Consider the following 17,464-nt stretch of genomic DNA (forward strand, 5'->3'; position numbering starts at 1 on the left):
TGGGGCTTTCCTCGGCGTCTCTGACGAGCGGCTCTCGGGACACCACCTGACGTAAGGCCAAGGTGCTCTGCTCTGAACAAGCACGTCCCTCTGCCTCTCTGTTCCCAAGCTGTGTGGTGCGGAAGTTTAGGAACAGTTCTCTCCTCTCCTCCACAAGGAGGCAGGGCTATGAGCTGAAACTCCAGAGGAAACTCTCTCCCGAAACCAATCATCTTATTTGAGGATCGTCACAGCGATGCCCCATGGGTAGTACCAGAAATAAAACGTGGGCAAGACGGAGACAGCTAATAATACCAAACCCCGACCAGAAATCAGGAACGCCAGACAACTGGTGCCAGGGAAGGCTCAGTGGTCAGGGGAAGGCTCAGTGGTCAAGAACAGATGCTCAGTGGTCATGGGCAGGCACTCAGTGGACAAGGGCAGGCTCATTGGTCAAGGACAGATGCTCGGTGGTCAAGGACAGATGCTCGGTGGTCAAGGGCAGATGCTCGGTGGTCAAGGACAGATGCTCAGTGGTCAAGGACAGATGCTCGGTGGTCAAGGACAGTTGCTCAGCAGTCAAGGGCATACTTAGTAGTCAAGCTAATGAGAGCTCTTCTGAATTCCAACTGAGTGCTGATGCCCACGATGTGACCAGTGTCCTGAGGGGGCTCATGCCCCAAATGGGAAGAAGAGTAGCCACCCAGGAACAAGAGCAAAGCTGCCAGGGACTCTTACCCACGTTGGCCAAGGTCAGGTGCAGCCGGCCCTTCACCACCGTGTGGACGTTGATGGGCTTGACGCAGCCAAACCTGGTCACGTCTCCACTCACCACCATGGTGCCCTGTTCGTGCTCTGTCGCCACGACCTCAAGCTCATGTGAGACCTGAACGGCTGGGCGCCCTTGGCGGAGGAGGTGCTGCGGAGGAGAAAGGACTGGTCAGAGGGTGGCCGAGGCAGGGGCTATCTGCTTCTGAAAACCCAAGTCCCTGCTGTCGGGTCTTTCCCCCAAATCCTTATTAACAAAGTGCATCCCGGTTCACCCACTGAGCAAACCCCAGGGATGCACAAGTGGGCCTGGCAGCCACCTGCGTGGAGCCCCCTCCACATGGAGAAGATGAGAACACGGCACAGAACAAGGGGGGATGCTGAGGAAGCCCAGCTCCGCGTCGGCAGGAGCCCCGAGGAGCCGCCACTGGGCCCCTTAGGACGAAGATGTGCCTCCAGGCAGGGGCGGGGCACGCCAGGCCCCGGCGGGACACAGGGGGCTTCAGTGTGGCAGAAAGGCGGGAGCAGGTCCGAGGAGGGGCCGCGGGGCGGACAGAGCTGGGTCAAGAGGGTCCTTTCCGACCCCACTCTCCTCTGCTAATCAAGTTTAACCCTTCAGAACTCTCCTGAGCCCAAGAGCGAGCGGGGCCGGCCGGGAGGGAGGGCTGGGCCCCTTCTCCCGGGAGGCCTGGGCACGTCACCAGGCCTCTTCACTGTCACACGTAAATGGAAGCGCGGGGCCAGGTTCAGGTCCTGCTTCTGGAATTCTGGCCCTGTCCCTCCAGCACTTGTCCTCTGCCTGTCCCTGGGGCGACACGCCCAGACCAGATCCCTGCTGAGTGGGTCTGGGGCTTCCAGCTCTGGAGACCCTGCTTGCTCAGCAGCTCTTGTCCACATAACGCCAACACGTTCACGGGCCAGTAGCCTCGGCAGCCAGACGGGGTGAAGACCCCTCCAGAGGGTGGCCAGTCAAGGCAAGAAGCGACGCCCGGATGCCCCAGGAGCAGTGATGCCAATAAAAACAGGGTATCGCTTCTCACCTAGGAAACTGCAGAGGTTTTTTTTTCCCCCACCCTGTAAAGGGTGGGAAAGCAGGCGCCTTGGTCATCTTCCGGGAAGAGCGCCGTGCCGGGCCCCTGGGCCCCCTGCCCGAGGCTCCACATTTGCGCACCCGTGACTCGGAAACGCGGCTCTGGGGCGTTCTCATTTGGGGAGAAGATGATGGGGTCAGACCTGGGCTGAAAGCCTGGTCCCAGCACGACCCAGGGCTTCGGCTTCATTGCTGGACACGGGGATCAGGGCAGCAGTGCCAGGGCCAGGCTGAGGACACCGCAGCAGAGCGGGGGGGCAACCAGGCACCGGCAGCAACACCACGAGACCCCAACGACGCTGGTGCTGTGTCACCGCCCAGGAAAGGAGCTGGAGGGGTGAGCCAACGTGACTCAAAGACGTTCCCTGCGGTGTTTCCACCAGGGCAAGGCGCTGAAATGTCCAACAACGGGGGACAGTGCGACGAGCTGTGATACGTCTGGAAACGCAGGAAATATCCACAGGAGGCCACGTAAGCACCTTGACAGCTCAGGACCTGGACTTACACAAATTTTCCATCTTTGCTACATAGATGTTAAAGTGAAGACTTGCTTTTTTTTTTTTTTTGCGGTACGCGGGCCTCTCACTGTTGTGGCCTCTCCCGTTGCGGAGCACAGGCTCCGGACGCGCAGGCTCAGCGGCCACGGCTCACGGGCCCAGCCCCTCCGCGGTATGTGGGATCTTCCCGGACCGGGGCACGAACCCGTGTCCCCTGCATCGGCAGGCGGACTCTCAACCACTGCGCCACCAGGGAAGCCCAAGACTTGCTTATTTTTAGAAAGTAAAATTCCATTTTATTTAAACCAATTCTGTGTCAGTAAACCTGACAGCATGTGTTGAAGGGGCTCTTCGTGGAGGATGAGATCGAATAACCCCTCCATTCGCTTCACTCGCAACCCTCCCCTCGCCTCGCCTCGCCCCCCCTCCCTCCCCTCACCCCGCCTCGCCCCGCCCCACCCCTCCCTCCCCTAGCCTCACCCCGCCCCGCCCCTCCTGCCTTTCACCTCACCCCTCCCTCCCTCCTTCTATTCATCCATTCTCAGCCATGCCCTACCCACGGTGGCCTAGGACTGTGCTGGGGAGGGGTCAGTGGCCATCCCATTCCCACCCTCCATGACATCACTGGCCAGTGTAGGAGACAGACGGGCAATATCCATGACGACCCTGGGAGGCCTGAGGAATGAGGACATCAGCCGACACCTGCTGAGTCCTCACCAGCTGTGACCCCGCCCCGTAACTCTTTGCACACGGGCCCCCGGCTCCTTCCACTGTCCTGAGGGCCTCAGCCCCTCAGGGAAGGGCCCTAAGCCCCGGTGGATGGGACAGTTACAGCCCGGGTCAGCCGCCAGAGGAAGGGAGGGACGGAGGAGCAGGCGGTGCCCAGAGGATGGGGAGCACGGAGGTGGGGCCACTGCGGTACAGGAGCCACGAGATCCCTGGCGGGCCGGGATGCTGAGGAGCAAGGGGAGATGGGACCAGATCTGCAGGCCTCAGTGACCAGCCGTGCAAGGCTCAGGAAGGGAAACCAAGGGGGCCCGTGGCTGGAGTCCAGAGGGAAATAGCTGTGTGGGATGAAGGAAAAGTGAATGAAGGTCAGAGAGATTCCAGAGGTGCAGCGATGGTGCTGTATCCTCTCCCCCATCCACCTCAAGGCAGGGAGGAAAACTCTCGGGACAGCATGTTGGCAAGTGGATGTGGCCCAGTGCCTGGCCCAGAGGCCGCCATGTGACCCTACGTTGACTCTCTGGGGTCCTGGTCGCACGAAAGGGAAGGTTTGGGGAGAAACCCTGGGAAGAAAATTGAATTAATGCATGGACTTCAGCTTTAGAATATGCGGAGAATGGGAAGCACAGTTAGAAAACGAATTAGCTTCTGATTCTAGTTAGAATGAGAGAAGCACCATTCATGGAACTGAGAACAGGCATCAGGAAACTTTTCCCACCCTATCATTCATGCATCCTGTCCTCTGCCCTGAGGGCGCACCTCTGATGGGTCGGCCAGGCTCCTGGGGAACAAGGCCGATCCCGAGCTGCTCTCAGGGAACATCCATCCTCACCGTCAAGGGTGCAGAGGTGACGTCACCTGGTGGGTCGGTTCACAGGAGGAACTGATGACTGGGCGGATGCAACCTAGCATGATCGAGTTTAGACTCTGCGAGCATCCTTTCCTTTTGGGGAAGGAGAGGACTCGGCAGTGTTTTGAATTTGTGAACCAAGAAGCCAGGCCCCTGGACAATGCCCAGCGCTGGGTGATGGCCCACACTGCTGGGCGACAGACCTCACAGAAAGGACCATGGGGAAATGCTACCTTCATCTGAACGGCGGCGGATCCGACGAGAAGCAGGGAGTCTCCGTCCCAGATGTCGATCTGCAGGGTCTGCATGGCCAGGTAGCGGGCGAACCAGCGCTGCTCCCCGGGTCTCAGGAATCCAGGGTCCACCAGGTACTTCAGCTGAAAGCCCGGAGACCCTGTGCAAAGAGGCCCCAGATGTGCCCAGAAGTAATTGGAATCATTTATCATCTTTACACTTGGAGGAGTTTCTGCTCTGGTCATGATGACTCATTTCTGCTTCTGTCAGAGTTACAGCTTAATAAATACATTAATCAAAACATCATAAAATATCCAAATTAACAACATGAAGAGTGGTGTTCAGAAGACAGCATTTCTTTCCAGTGTATACAATAAGCTCCTCCCCAAATAAGGCTGACGTTTTTTACCAAGTCCTAGTGAAATAGTCTATGCTGGATAAGGACAGATGCCCCGACGGGGCCGGCCACGGAGTATGACTCGGGGCGCACAGGATTTAGGGAGAAATGCCGTCTACATCTTCTGTCAAAACCGGGTGGTCACCAGATAAAGAAGATGTGGTACATATACACAGTGGAATACTACTCAGCCATAAAAAGAGAATGAATAATACTATTTGCAGCAACATGGATGGACCTAGAGATGATCATACGAAGTGAAGTAAGTCAGATAGAGAAAGACAAATATCATATATTAACCCTCATATGTGGAATCTAAAATATGACACCAATGAACTTATCTTCAAAACAGAAACAGACTCACAGACACAGAGAACAGACTTTGTGGTTGTCAAGGGGGAGAAGGGTGGGAGAGGGATGGAGTGGGAGTTTGGGGTTAGCAGGTGCAATCTATTATATATAGAATGGATAAACAACAAGGTCCTAGTGTATAGCACAGGGAACCATAGTCAGTACCCTGTGACAAACTGTAATGGAAAAGAATATGAAAAAGAATGTATATATGTATAACTGAATCACTTTGCCATACAGCAACAATGAACACAACATTGTAAATCAACTCCACTCCAATAAAATTTTTTAGAAACCGGGGTATTCACACACAGGCACATAGAGAGCTCAAACTGAGACGGAGCTCAGCACACGGTGCCTAGGCCACCCCGACGCCTCCCGCCCCCAACACACCCAGGAGCCCCACAGAAGCACAGGCCTCTCCAAGGTCACTCCTGGTGCCAGGCTGATCACCACGAGACAGGAGCTGGACTGCGGCCCCCACCTTCACCTTTGCGAAGTGGCATCACCATTCATCCTAAATTGGCAAAGATGTCATTGAAGTCACCATTAGTTAAAGTGCAGGGACAGCAACGCAGGGGAAACACACTGAGAACAACATTTCTGCCCTTTCCGTCAATAACATAACAGTATTTACGTGGCCCCACTGAGCAGAACGCTAACCCCAGGGAGGAAGGCGGATGTTTGCTCGGCAGCCCAAGCGGCCCCGGTCAGGCTGAGGCCCTCGCCCCGTGGGTGCTCACACAGCGCCCTCTCCGCTGTCCTCAAGGCCAGGACAGTGCGGTCTGCAGGAGCAGTGAAGCAGGTCAGGACGGGACCCAGCTCGGGGTGCTGAGGAGCGCAGGGGGAGGGGCCCCGGTGGGCCCAGGAGATACGGAGCAAGGACCGGGGGGGCCCTGGCTCCCACCACAGCTGGAGCGCTGACAGAAGCACCCTCCAGGATGGAGGGGCAGGGACCAGCAGCACGAAGACCATGGGAGGGGGGGCTTCCCTGGTGGCGCAGTGGTTGAGAGTCCGCCTGCCAATGCAGGGGACACGGGTTCGTGCCCCGGTCCGGGAAGATCCCACATACCGCGGAGCGGCTGGGCCCATGAGCCATGGCCGCTGAGCCTGCGCGTCCGGAGCCTGTGCTCCGCAATGGGAGAGGCCACAGCAGTGAGAGGACCGCGTACCGCAAAAAAAAAAAAAAAGAAAAAGAAAATGATTACACAGAGATCATATGTAAACCCAGAAAGTCTAAAATATTTATGATCTGGCTCTTAACAGAAATCTGTTTGCCAACCTCTAGTCTAATGGAAGAAGCAAGAAAATCCAGAATTACACCCAAGTAATAAAAAAGAGTTTGCTATATGATAAGGGTGGCTCTCAAGTCACTGGGGAAAAAGACAAATGTTTTAATAAATAGTACTGGGTCAACTGGATAGACATTTGGAAAAAGATAAAACTAATCCATATCTGCCATCACACAGCAGGATAAACTGCATAGAGATCAGAAATCTAAATGTAAAAAATGAAACCTGTAAATCCTAGAAGAAACCATGCATGAATCTCTTGCTGAGCTAGGGGAGGAGAAAGCCTTTGCATCTATGACTCAAGAATCTAGAAGCAATAAAAGACTGACAATTAGACTACACGAAAGTAACACCTTTACATAGCAAAACACATCATAAGCAAAGCAAAAAGACAAATGACAAAATAGGAAGCATATTTGCAATGTATATCACAGGCAACAGCTAATCTTCCTAATACAGTTCCCAAAACAGAGGACAAAATAGATGAAAAATCTGATAGAGAAATGGAAAAAGATATGAATAGAAGTTTGCAGACAAAGACAAAAGATGCTCAACTTCACTCATTACAAGAGAAATGCACATTAGAACTTCACTAAGATCTATCTCACATCAATCAGAATGTAACAACCAAAAGATCTCAGGCTAACAGAGAGGAGGTGGTGCTGTCTATCAACACCACTGAAGGCATTTATCCTATAATCCCACTGCCAGCAATCTGCCCTAAAACATACCTCCATACACAGAAAACATAAGAAACACAAGGTTACTCATTGCTGCATTATCTGAAATAGCAGAACCCTGGAAAGACCCAAACCTCCATCAGTAGGATGATGGTTAAATAAACCACAGAACATGCACCCAATGTAGGACAATGTAGCTGTAAAAACAATGCAGACGGTTTCCACATGGAGTGGAACTCAGGATGGAAAGTTAACTGAAAATGGCACAGTGAAAAAGTGTATTTGGTATGCCACCTACTGAATAAGAAAAAACAAAAGATAAAAACATAAATAGTTGCTTAAGCCAGAAACTAGAAACCTGGTCACCCCCAGGCCGGTGAGCAGGTGGGGACTGTCTAGAGGGGGTAGGGTTGAAGGGAGCCTTGAGTGCTCATTCAACTATGGTTTTATGTTTGGGGCCACGTAAATATTCCAGTCAAAAAGGAAAGAAAGCAAATAGGAAACTGAAAACAAACTGAAACCAACAAATTCGATTGAACATCAAATAGGCACCATAACTCCATAGAGAAAAGAATGAACACAAGGGCTTTGGGCCACACTCACTCTACATCACTCACTCTACATCCTCAGTGGGACACAGCCCAAGACCAGAAGAACACAAAGAAACCCGAACTTTTGTCAGCCATGTATCGTTAGTATCCAAACCAGCGGTATAATTTTGAAAATACATTGTGTAAATTATAAGGGAAAGTAAATAAGTAAATATATTATCAGGAAGCACGATTTTCGGTTTAAGAGGAAAGAGATACAAATATTTTAGGGAAAAACCTCTAAATTTAAATTAGAAATATCAAAGTGAACTCATGTTTTAATATACATGCCCCAGCTCTGCCCAGGGAAAGGCCTAGAAGCAGCTGAGACCCGGATCAAAAGTGCCCGGATCGTGATCTTTAGAAAGCACTCCCAGTGGGGGGGCCAGGCTCCCGGGAGAAACGGGTGACCGGATCTGAGGCAGAAAACGCACAAGGCGAGCCTGGACACCTTTGCTCCAGAAAGGGAGGACCTGCCCAAAGTCCAACCAGAGCGTGTCAACAGACTCAGGCCAACCCGAAGGGCTACAGCTGGCCAAAGACGAAACAAAGAGCTAGGATATGCAAAGCCTGAACTGTCACTGTTAGAGTAACTCTTACAGTAAGTTCTGACTCTGAAAATTAGAAATTAAAGGGAAAGTATTTAACATTTGTTCTGCCTTTTTTGGAGAACATATATGTAGTTCACTCCTGGTTGATGAGAGAAAGTCTCTTTTTATAGAAGAATGCCAGCTCATAAAGGGAGACCAAATGATAGCATTAGAAGAATTACCATTTTGAAAGCTCCATTTAAATAGCTGATCCAGGCAAAGCACAGCCAAGGATGTTAGGACAGTAGGTGAAGGGCTGTAGGGGTCGGATATTCACATGAAGCCCAAGAACAGCCCCAAGAAGTCTTCCAAGTGCAAAGGGGGAAGCGCCTACCTCTTCCCACTGGAGACACCTGGGGCAGGTGCCCCTACCAAGTGCTCACACGGGGCACCCGCACGGTGACACGGCCTGACCTCGGCGCCTCCGATGGGATGCACAGGCAGCACGTGGCCTCAACAATGAAGAGTTCACACCAAATCCAGGATGAGACTGAGCCCTCAGCCCTTCCCCCAGTGGACGAGAACTACTGAAGGTGAACGAGGTAGACAACCAGGTGAGGAAACAATCAGACACACGGAACGTGGGACATTCTACAACTCGCTCAGTCTCTTCAAACAGGCACCAACACTGGACAAAGAATGCAGGGGACAAGGCTCAATGAAAAGAGACTGAACCCATGATTACAGATAATACATGGGCTTGGACTGGATGTCAGAGCAAAAAACAGCTATAATGGACATATGAGGGGAAATGGGAAAACTTGACTATGAAATTCTTATAATCGTAAGTATGATAATAGAATTGTGTGTATAGAAAAGGACGTCCTTATTTTTTTATAAATTTATTTATTTATTTATATTTTATTTTTGGCCGCGTTGGGTTCTCGTTGCCGCGCACAGGCTTTTCTCTAGTTGCGGCGAGCGGGGGCTACTCTTTGTTGAGGTGCGCGGGCTTCTCATTGCGGTGGCTTCTCTTGTTGCGGAGCACGGGCTCTAGGTGCACAGGCTTCAGTAGTTGTGACACGCGGGCTCAGTAGCTGTGGCTCGCGGGCTCTAGAGTGCAGGCTCAGTAGTTGTGGTGCACAGGTTTAGTGGCTCCGCGGCTTGTGGGATCTTCCCGGGCCAGGGCTCGGACCCATGTCCCCTGCATTGGCAGGCGGATTCTCAACCACTGCGCCACCAGGGAAGTCCCAGATGTCCTTATTTTTAAGTAATGTATGCTGCTATATTTAGAGGTAAAGTGTCACCACGCCTGCATTTTACATTCAAATGATTCTGAGGTGGGGGGAAAGATGAACAAAGAGATGAAGCAGGTATTCCCAAATGCACCAACACAACTTCTGTAGCTGGGGACACGGAATTAGGGCACCTGGAGAAGGCACAGGAAAGACAAGATCCAGTAAGGAAGAGGCGATCAAGGCTGTACTAGAGGGTCCAGACCTAGACGCTGGTCTGGTGGGAGATGCCCCCTTGGCTGGGATAACTCAGGGGCGGGAAGATGGACGAGAGTTCTTTAGGACAATGGATGCTCTTGGCTGACCCAGACTACAGCTCTCACACTAGGGAAGACCCCGCTAGACAAAGACACCAAGAGACGCCTGTTAGAAAAACAACATGTTAGAAAAAAACAGGCAAGAAAGCAAGGGAAATAACAAGGAAAGGCGGCCCCGTGCATGTGGTGTAGAAGGACGGGGACCAACACAAGCAGATGAAACGGCCACAAACTTGGGGGAAGCTTCCTGAAAGGAGCGGGGGACAGTAGTCAGTGAGGGGAGTCCAGAGGCACATCCCGCTCTTGAAGAAAAAGGGGAAACAAAAGAAATTCTACTCACAATGTAGAACAGTGACTAGTGTGGCAGAGGCAGCCACCAGGCCCACGGGCCGCAGGTTCCAGAAGCTGCGGTTTCTCCCGCTGGACCAGATGTGGCAGCCGTTTGGCATGAGCCTGCTGAGGGCTGCCCACAAGGGCGTGTGGGAGCCACATCATGGACTCTGGGCACCAGGATGCAGACCTGGAGGGGAAGCGGTGACCCTCCACGAGAACTGGTGGTCAGGGCTGCCAAGACTGTAAACGTCCAGACTTTGCCAGAAGACAACAACGTCTCAACTGCCACTTTCCATAAGTGGGTCCACCCACCAGCAAAGAGCAATCGTGTGGCAGAGCTGAGACCAGGGCTTTTTCTCTCCGCCCTCATGCCCCCCTGAGTCGCTGCTATCATCTTTGGCAAAACCAAACTTTGGATTCTGGGAACAACATTTTGCTTAAAATAAGCATTCCAGGCTGAGAAATGACTCACTTCGTAAGCTTGGTGGGTGTGGAGCCAATGCTTTTAAAATCTTCTATGTCCTATTTATTCTCTGCATTCTTTATGAAGGTCACAAACCTCAGTCCCTACCTCACAGGATACACAAAATCAATTCCAGATGAATTCTAGATCTGAATATAAAAAGGGAAAAAAGGCTTCTAGAAGGTAACATAGGAGGATATCTTCAAGACTTTGTGGAGGCAAACTCATTTTGTGTGTAGCTTAGGAAATCTGCCCATTAAGGAAAAGACAGATAAATTGGACGTAATTTTCATGGAAAACTACTGTTAACCAAAAGATACCATTAACAGAGACAAAGGCAAGGCACAGAGTGGGAGGAGATATTTATAACATCTGAAGAAGGACTGGGATCAGGATATATGCGTAACACCTACAAACTGAAAAACAGACAACACAATAAAAAATGGGCAAAGCCTTCAAAAGAGGATCTGCCGAAGGCCACAGAGTGTGGAAGGTCATCGGTCAGCCAGGAGATGCCGGTACATGCCCACCAGGAGGTCACGTGAAAGAAACAAACAAAGCCACACACATTACACAATCAGCAAGGACACAGGCAGTTCAGACTTTCCGTCTACTCCAGTGGGTGTGTAAGCTGGCACAGCACTGGAGAAGGAATGCACCAAAGCTAGACCTGTGCTGCCCGGGGACCCAGCAACTTCAGTCCCAGGAACAGACCAACGCAGATGCATACACACACACATGCCCCAAAAGAATGATAGTATATTATTAAAAAGGCAAGAGAGAGCCGGTACTGGTGATGGCGTGGAGAAAAGGGAACCCTCGTCCACTGTTGCTGGGAATGTAAAGTGGTGCAGCCACTATGAAAGCCTCCTCCAAACCTTTTTTGGAGGTTCCTCAAAACACTTAAAAATAGGGTTACCACATGGTCCAGCAATCCCACTCCTGGGTATTTAACCAAAGAAAACAAAAATGCTAACTCGAAAAGAAATCTGCACCCCGCCCCTGCCATGTTCATTGCAGCATTATTTATAATAGCCAAGATGTGGAAGCTACCTAAGTGTCCACCTATGGATGAACAGATAAAGAAAATGCAGTATGTATATATACAAAACATTACTCAGGGGCTTCCCTGGTGGCGCAGTGGTTGAGAGTCAGCCTGCCGATGCAGGGGACACGGGTTCATGCCCCGGTCCGGGAAGATCCCACATGCCGCGGAGCGGCTAGGCCCGTGTGCCATGGCCGCTGAGCCTGCGTGTCCGGAGCCTGTGCTCCACAATGGGAGAGGCCACAACAGTGAGAGGCCCGCATACCGCAAAAAAAAAAAAAAAACATTACTCAGCCATTAAAAAGACGGTAATCTTGACATCTGTGACGACACGGATGGGTCAGAGAAAGACAAATACCATATGATTTCACTTATACGTGAAATCTTTAAAAAAAGAATCAGGCTCGTTAAATACAGAAAGCAGACTGGTAGTTGCAAGAGGTGGGGCAGGGGGTGGGCAAAATGTGTGAAGGGGGCCAAAAGGTACAAACATCCAGTTATAAAATAAGTAAGTCATGGGGGATGTGATGCACAGCACGGTGACGACCGTTCATAACACCGTGTTGCGTATTTGAAAGGTGCTAAGAGAGTAGATCGTAAAAGTTCTCGTCACAAGAAAAACAGAATTTTATAATTATGTTCAATGATGGATGCTACCTAGACTTGTTGGGCTGATCATTTTACAATGTTTTAAATATGTTCAGAGCAGCATTATTCAAAAGAGCCAAAACCTGGAAATGATTCAAAGCCCTGTGACCAGCAGAATGGGTAAACATGGTGGAATATTCGGACAACGGGTTTCTATACAGCCAAGATCACGGACAAACTACTGCTACATACAGCAACATGGAGGAATCTCCCAGACACGAGGTTGAGTGAAAGAAGTTAGATTCAAAATGGTATGGACAATATGATCCGTTTAAGTTCAAAAAACAGGTAAAACTGATGCAGAGTGATAGAATTCAGAAGAGCAGTTACCCTTGGGGAGGTCAAAAACTGGGGTGGGGGGTTGCTGTGTAATGTTCTACAGCCCCATCCGAATTGGGTGGTAGTTACACAGATGTGTTCACTTTGTAAAAATTACACCTTTTACAAAAATTAACTTAAAATGTTAATTTTTGTAATGTAAAATGCAAAACTATCAAACTCCTAGAAGATAACATAGGAAAAAAGCTAGGTGACCTTTCAGATTTGGTGATGACTTTTTAGCTACAACACCAAAAGCACGATTCATAAAAGAAATAATTGATAAGCTGGATGTCATTAAAATTTAAAACCTCTGCTCTGAGAAAGACACCATTAAGAGAATGAAAACGATAAGCCACAAGCTGGGAGAAAACAGTTGCAAAACACATATATGATAAAGGATTTGTATCCAAAATATACAAAGAACTCTTAAAACACAACAAATATGAAAACAAACAATGCAATTTAAAAATGGGCTAAAGATCCGAACAAACATCTCACCAAAGAAGATATACAGATAATAAGTAAGCAGATGGAAAGACACACTACATCAACTGTCATTAGGGAACTGTAAATTAAAACAATGAGCTACCACTACACACCTACTTGGATGGCCCAAATCCAGGACACAGACAGCATCAAATGTTGGCAAGAATGTGGAGCAGCAGGAACTCTCATTCACTGCTGATGGGAGTGCAAGATGGTGCAGCCACTTTGGAAGACAGTTGGGCAGTTTCTCTCAAAACTTAACCTACTTTCACTATACGATCCAGCAATTGGGCTCCTAGGTATTTACCCAAATTAGTTGAAAATGTATGTCCACACAAAATCCCGAACAACAAACTGGAAGCAACCAAGATGCCCTTTGGCAGCTGAATGGATAAATAAACTGAGGTACGCCCAGAGTATCATTCGGTGCCAAAAATAAATGTGCTATCAAGCCACGCAAAGCCATGGAGGAACCTTAAATGCATATTACTCAGCGAAAGAAGCCATCTGAAAAGCATACCCTGTATAATTTCAACTATATGACATCTTGGCAAAGGCAAAACTACGGAGACAGTAAAAAGATCAGTAGCTGGCAGGGTGGAGCACAGGGGATTTTTAGGGCAGTGAAATTACTCTGGGTGATACTGTAACAGTGGATATAGGATATTACACATTTGTCAAGATCCATATAATGTACAACGTGGGGACAGTAAACCTTAATGTAAACTCTGAGCTTCAGTTAATAACACTGTATCAATATCGGCTCATTGTGAAGGTAAGAAGTTGCTAATGGAGGAGACGGGGGGGTGGGAGTGTACGGGGCTCTGGGCTATCAGCTCAGTTTCTCTGTAAATCTAGAACTGCTCTAACAAATAAGGTCTAACCATCCTTAAAAATTCACGGGACTTCCCTGGGGGCACAGTGGTTGAGAATCCACCTGCCAATGCAGGGGACACGGGTTCAAGCCCCGGTCTGGGAAGATCCCCCATGCCATGGAGCAGCTAAGCCCATGCGCCACAACTAATGAGCCCACGAGCCACAACTACTGAGCTTGTGCACCACAACTACTGAGCCCCTGCTCTAGAGCCTGTGAGCCACAACTACTGAGCCTGCAAGCCACAACTACTGAGCCACAAGCCACAACTACTGAGCCCACGAGCCACAACTACTGAGCCCATGAGCCACAACTACTGAGCTTGTGCACCACAACTACTGAGCCCCTGCTCTAGAGCCTGTGAGCCACAACTACTCAGCCCACAAGCCACAACTACTGAGCCGCAAGCCACAACTACTGAGCCCACAAGCCACAACTACTGAGCCTGTACTCTAGAGCCCGTGAGCCACAACTACTGAGCCCATAAGTCACAACTACTGAGCCACAAGCCACAACTACTGAGCCCACGTGCCACAACTACTGAAGCCCACGCACCTAGAGCCCGTGCTCCACAACAGGAGAAGCCACCGCAATCAGAAGTCCATGCACCACAACAAAGAGTAGCCCCTGCTTGTCACAGCTAAAAAGAAAAGCCCACACGCAGCAGCAAAGACCCAGCTCAGCCAAAAATAAATATATTTATTTAAAAAAAATTCATGGAATGGTGCACTTTGTTGTATGCATGTTATATTTAAACAACAAAACAAAACATCTTAAGTGAGGCCCATGAAAGACTCGGTGCTGTGCCAGCTCAACCTTCTGAGGTCTTGAGGAACCCGGTCCATCTGGAGAGAACCCCCAAGTCTGGGCTGCCAAAGGAAGCCCAGATCTGCTCAGTCAGAGGCGTCTTTGGCCAAGACTCAGCTGTGTAAGAAATTGCAAAGCCTTTGTGGACTTTGAATTTTAATTCACCATGACAAGAAAATTTGATTCTGCAGTTTAATTTCTTTGGACTTCCACTTGCAGGGAAATTTAATTTTTGGACTAATTTCTCTCTGGGCAATTCATAATGGAAAGGGGTTTACAGTCAAATCAGGAGCATCTCTAAGTGTTTGGCCTTTTTTATTGAATTAACACTATCATTTAACCTCATGCAGAACCTCCGATGAGCTCCACTCAATCAAGTGACTGGATTGCATTTAGCACGGGAAACAGAATAGGGAATGAATGGTCAGCAATGGGTGCGGAGGGGCCCTGAAATCCATGCATTATTCTGATCCATTTCAGAGCCTTCTGGGGACATAGGCTAAACTATCCACTGCTCGTCCTGGCAGAGGAAAGGTGGTGGGTTTGGGAGCAGTGGTCCCAGGAAGGCTGGGAAACCTCCCCAGTGGTGACTGGTCCCCTCCCCCAAGGAGGGCCACAGCCCCGCTGGCCATAAACTCAATGGTTACGTGAGCTGAGAGAACAAAACGCAGGAAGGTTGCAGGAACACATCGTCCCCAGCCCCACCTCCGTGCAGAGGGATGGCCCGTGCCGCCCTCTGCCCAGCACACCCTCCTCCCAGGGCAAGGGCAGCTCATCGGCTGGTGGATTTGGGGGAAGAAGCAGAACCCAAGCTTCTCACCCCTTCCCCGTCTCTTCTTTTCAGATTTGTCCACAGGAAGAGAGGAGGCCAGGCTCCACAGGCAAGCGGGGGGCGGCAGCTCTGCCCCAGGTTCAAGGTGGACGGTGGCTGCCCAGCCCGACCTCGGCCTGCCGCTCACTTCATGGGGGCCCGGCGAGCACCACGGGCTCTCGGGCGAACCCCATTCCCACAACGGCTCTGACTCTCCACACTGATTCTGACCTTGGACAAGGGAACGGAGCATCACCTGCTGCACCCGTGACTTCTCGCACCCAACAATCTGGCTGACCCTTTCCACTATTTCTTTGTTTTCTAAGCATTTATGCTCATTTTCTAATTTCTTCCCTTCTACTTTTATTGGGTTTGCTCTGGTTTTTTTTCACCAAACTTCTTGAGCTGAACAATTAGATCAGCACGTTAAAAGATACTTTCTTCTTTACCAACAATATAAGCATTTAAAGCTGCAAATTTCCCTGTAATTACCATTTTACTTATTAGCTTTTTTTTAAGTTAATTTTTATTGGAGTATAGTTGCTTTACAATGTTGAGTTAGTTTCTACTGTACAGCAAAGTGAATCAGCTATATGTATACATATATCCCCTCTTTTTCGGATTTCCTTCCCATTTAGGTCACCACAGAGCATTGAGCAGAGTTTCCTGTGCTATACAGTAGGTTCTCATTAGTTATCTATTTTATACATAGTATCAATAATGTATACATGTCAATCCCGATCTCCCAATTCAACCCACCCCCTCCTTCCCCCTTGGTATCCATACGTTTGTTCTCTATGTCTGTGTCTCTATTTCTGCTTTGCACATAAGATCATCTGTACCATTTTTCTAGAGTCCACACATATGTGTTGATATACGATATTTGTTTTTCTCTTTCTGACTTACATCACCCTGTATGACAGTCTCTAGGTCCATCCACATCTCTACAAATGACCCAATTTCGTTCCTTTTTATGGCTGAGGCCATTTTACTTATTAGTTTTGATATGCAATATTATTTTGTCATTCAGTTTTAGGTAGCCATTTCTACATTGATTTCTTCATTTACCTAGGGAAAAATTAGAAATACGTTTTAAAATTCAAAAAAAGCCAGCAGTTTGGAGCCTTCCAGGGGGAGGGCAGTGAATGATTTCTGACCTTGAGGCATTATGGTCAAAGAATGCTATAAAATTAGATTAGAGTCTCTTGGTATATGGCAATACCTGCTTGGTGGCCTAAGATATATACACACATATATGAATAATCAGTTTTTATAAGTTTCAAAGGATACTTGAAAATAACACATATTCTCTAAATTGGTTGTACAGGTTCTATAAGATCATCTCTTTAAATTGTATTTTATAATATTCTCATTAATTTTTTTCTGCTTGATCAATCAATTTACTGACAAAAGTGTGTCAAAACCTCCTATGATTGTAGGTTTGTCAGTTTCTCCTTATAAAGTCCATCAATTTGTCCTTTATCTTTGGAAGCTGTGGTTTTTAGAAGTTCATGGATTCAGAATCATTTTTTCCTAGTGAATTATTCCCTTAATTATTATTTAATAGGCTTGTTGATCCCCAGCAATGCCATGCCTTTGCCTTTTGTCACTTTTGTCTGATGTTAATGTTGTTAAACTAATTTCATTTAATATTTTAACATGTCTTTTTCCACCTGTTCAGTTCTACTCAACAGGCAGCAGTGGTTCAGACCCCAGGTATGTCCCTTACGAGCCGTGTGACTGGCCAAAGACAGGACAACTGGACACCAAAAACAACAACATATTTGGTATGTTCAGTCCACTGCAGTTTAAATCCATCAGTCGATAATGGTATCAGAAAAAAAAGCCATCGGCCCCACCCTTGAAGGATGCTGGGAACTGTCTCACTATTTTAAAAATTAGCAAACAAAAGAGAAGAACATCAAGCATTATTCTGCCTTCTCTATATGAATCGCACCTCAAGGCAACCAAAGAGTTGATGAGGAGAAGCTTCGTTTTAAGGAAGCATTCTGGCTGACAAACGAAGAAGTATTCTAGGAGTAAAACATCCCCACTGCGTAGCGTTGAATGAAGTGATCAATCCATAAGCAACAGTCCTGATGGTCACTGATGGAGCATAAGAAGCAACCCAGGCCTCGTG

General features: G+C 48.8%; 1 protein-coding gene across 3 annotated transcripts in view; it reads right to left on the reverse strand.

Moving 5' to 3' along the window:
• The window catches only part of NPHP4 (nephrocystin 4), a 141,737-nt gene that overhangs the window by 18,430 nt on the left and 105,843 nt on the right, over positions 1-17,464 (reverse strand). For all 3 annotated transcript variants that reach the window (XM_060088869.1, XM_060088868.1, XM_060088867.1), the window contains exons 21-22: positions 4,144-4,304; positions 718-898 (exon numbers count right to left, since the gene is read on the reverse strand). In XM_060088869.1, coding sequence (XP_059944852.1) covers positions 718-898; positions 4,144-4,304 — 342 coding nt within the window. The remainder of the gene's footprint in view (positions 1-717; positions 899-4,143; positions 4,305-17,464) is intronic.

This window comes from Mesoplodon densirostris, chromosome 2 (genome assembly GCF_025265405.1).
Source record: "Mesoplodon densirostris isolate mMesDen1 chromosome 2, mMesDen1 primary haplotype, whole genome shotgun sequence".
In the NCBI taxonomy this organism is placed as follows: Eukaryota; Metazoa; Chordata; class Mammalia; order Artiodactyla; family Ziphiidae; genus Mesoplodon; species Mesoplodon densirostris.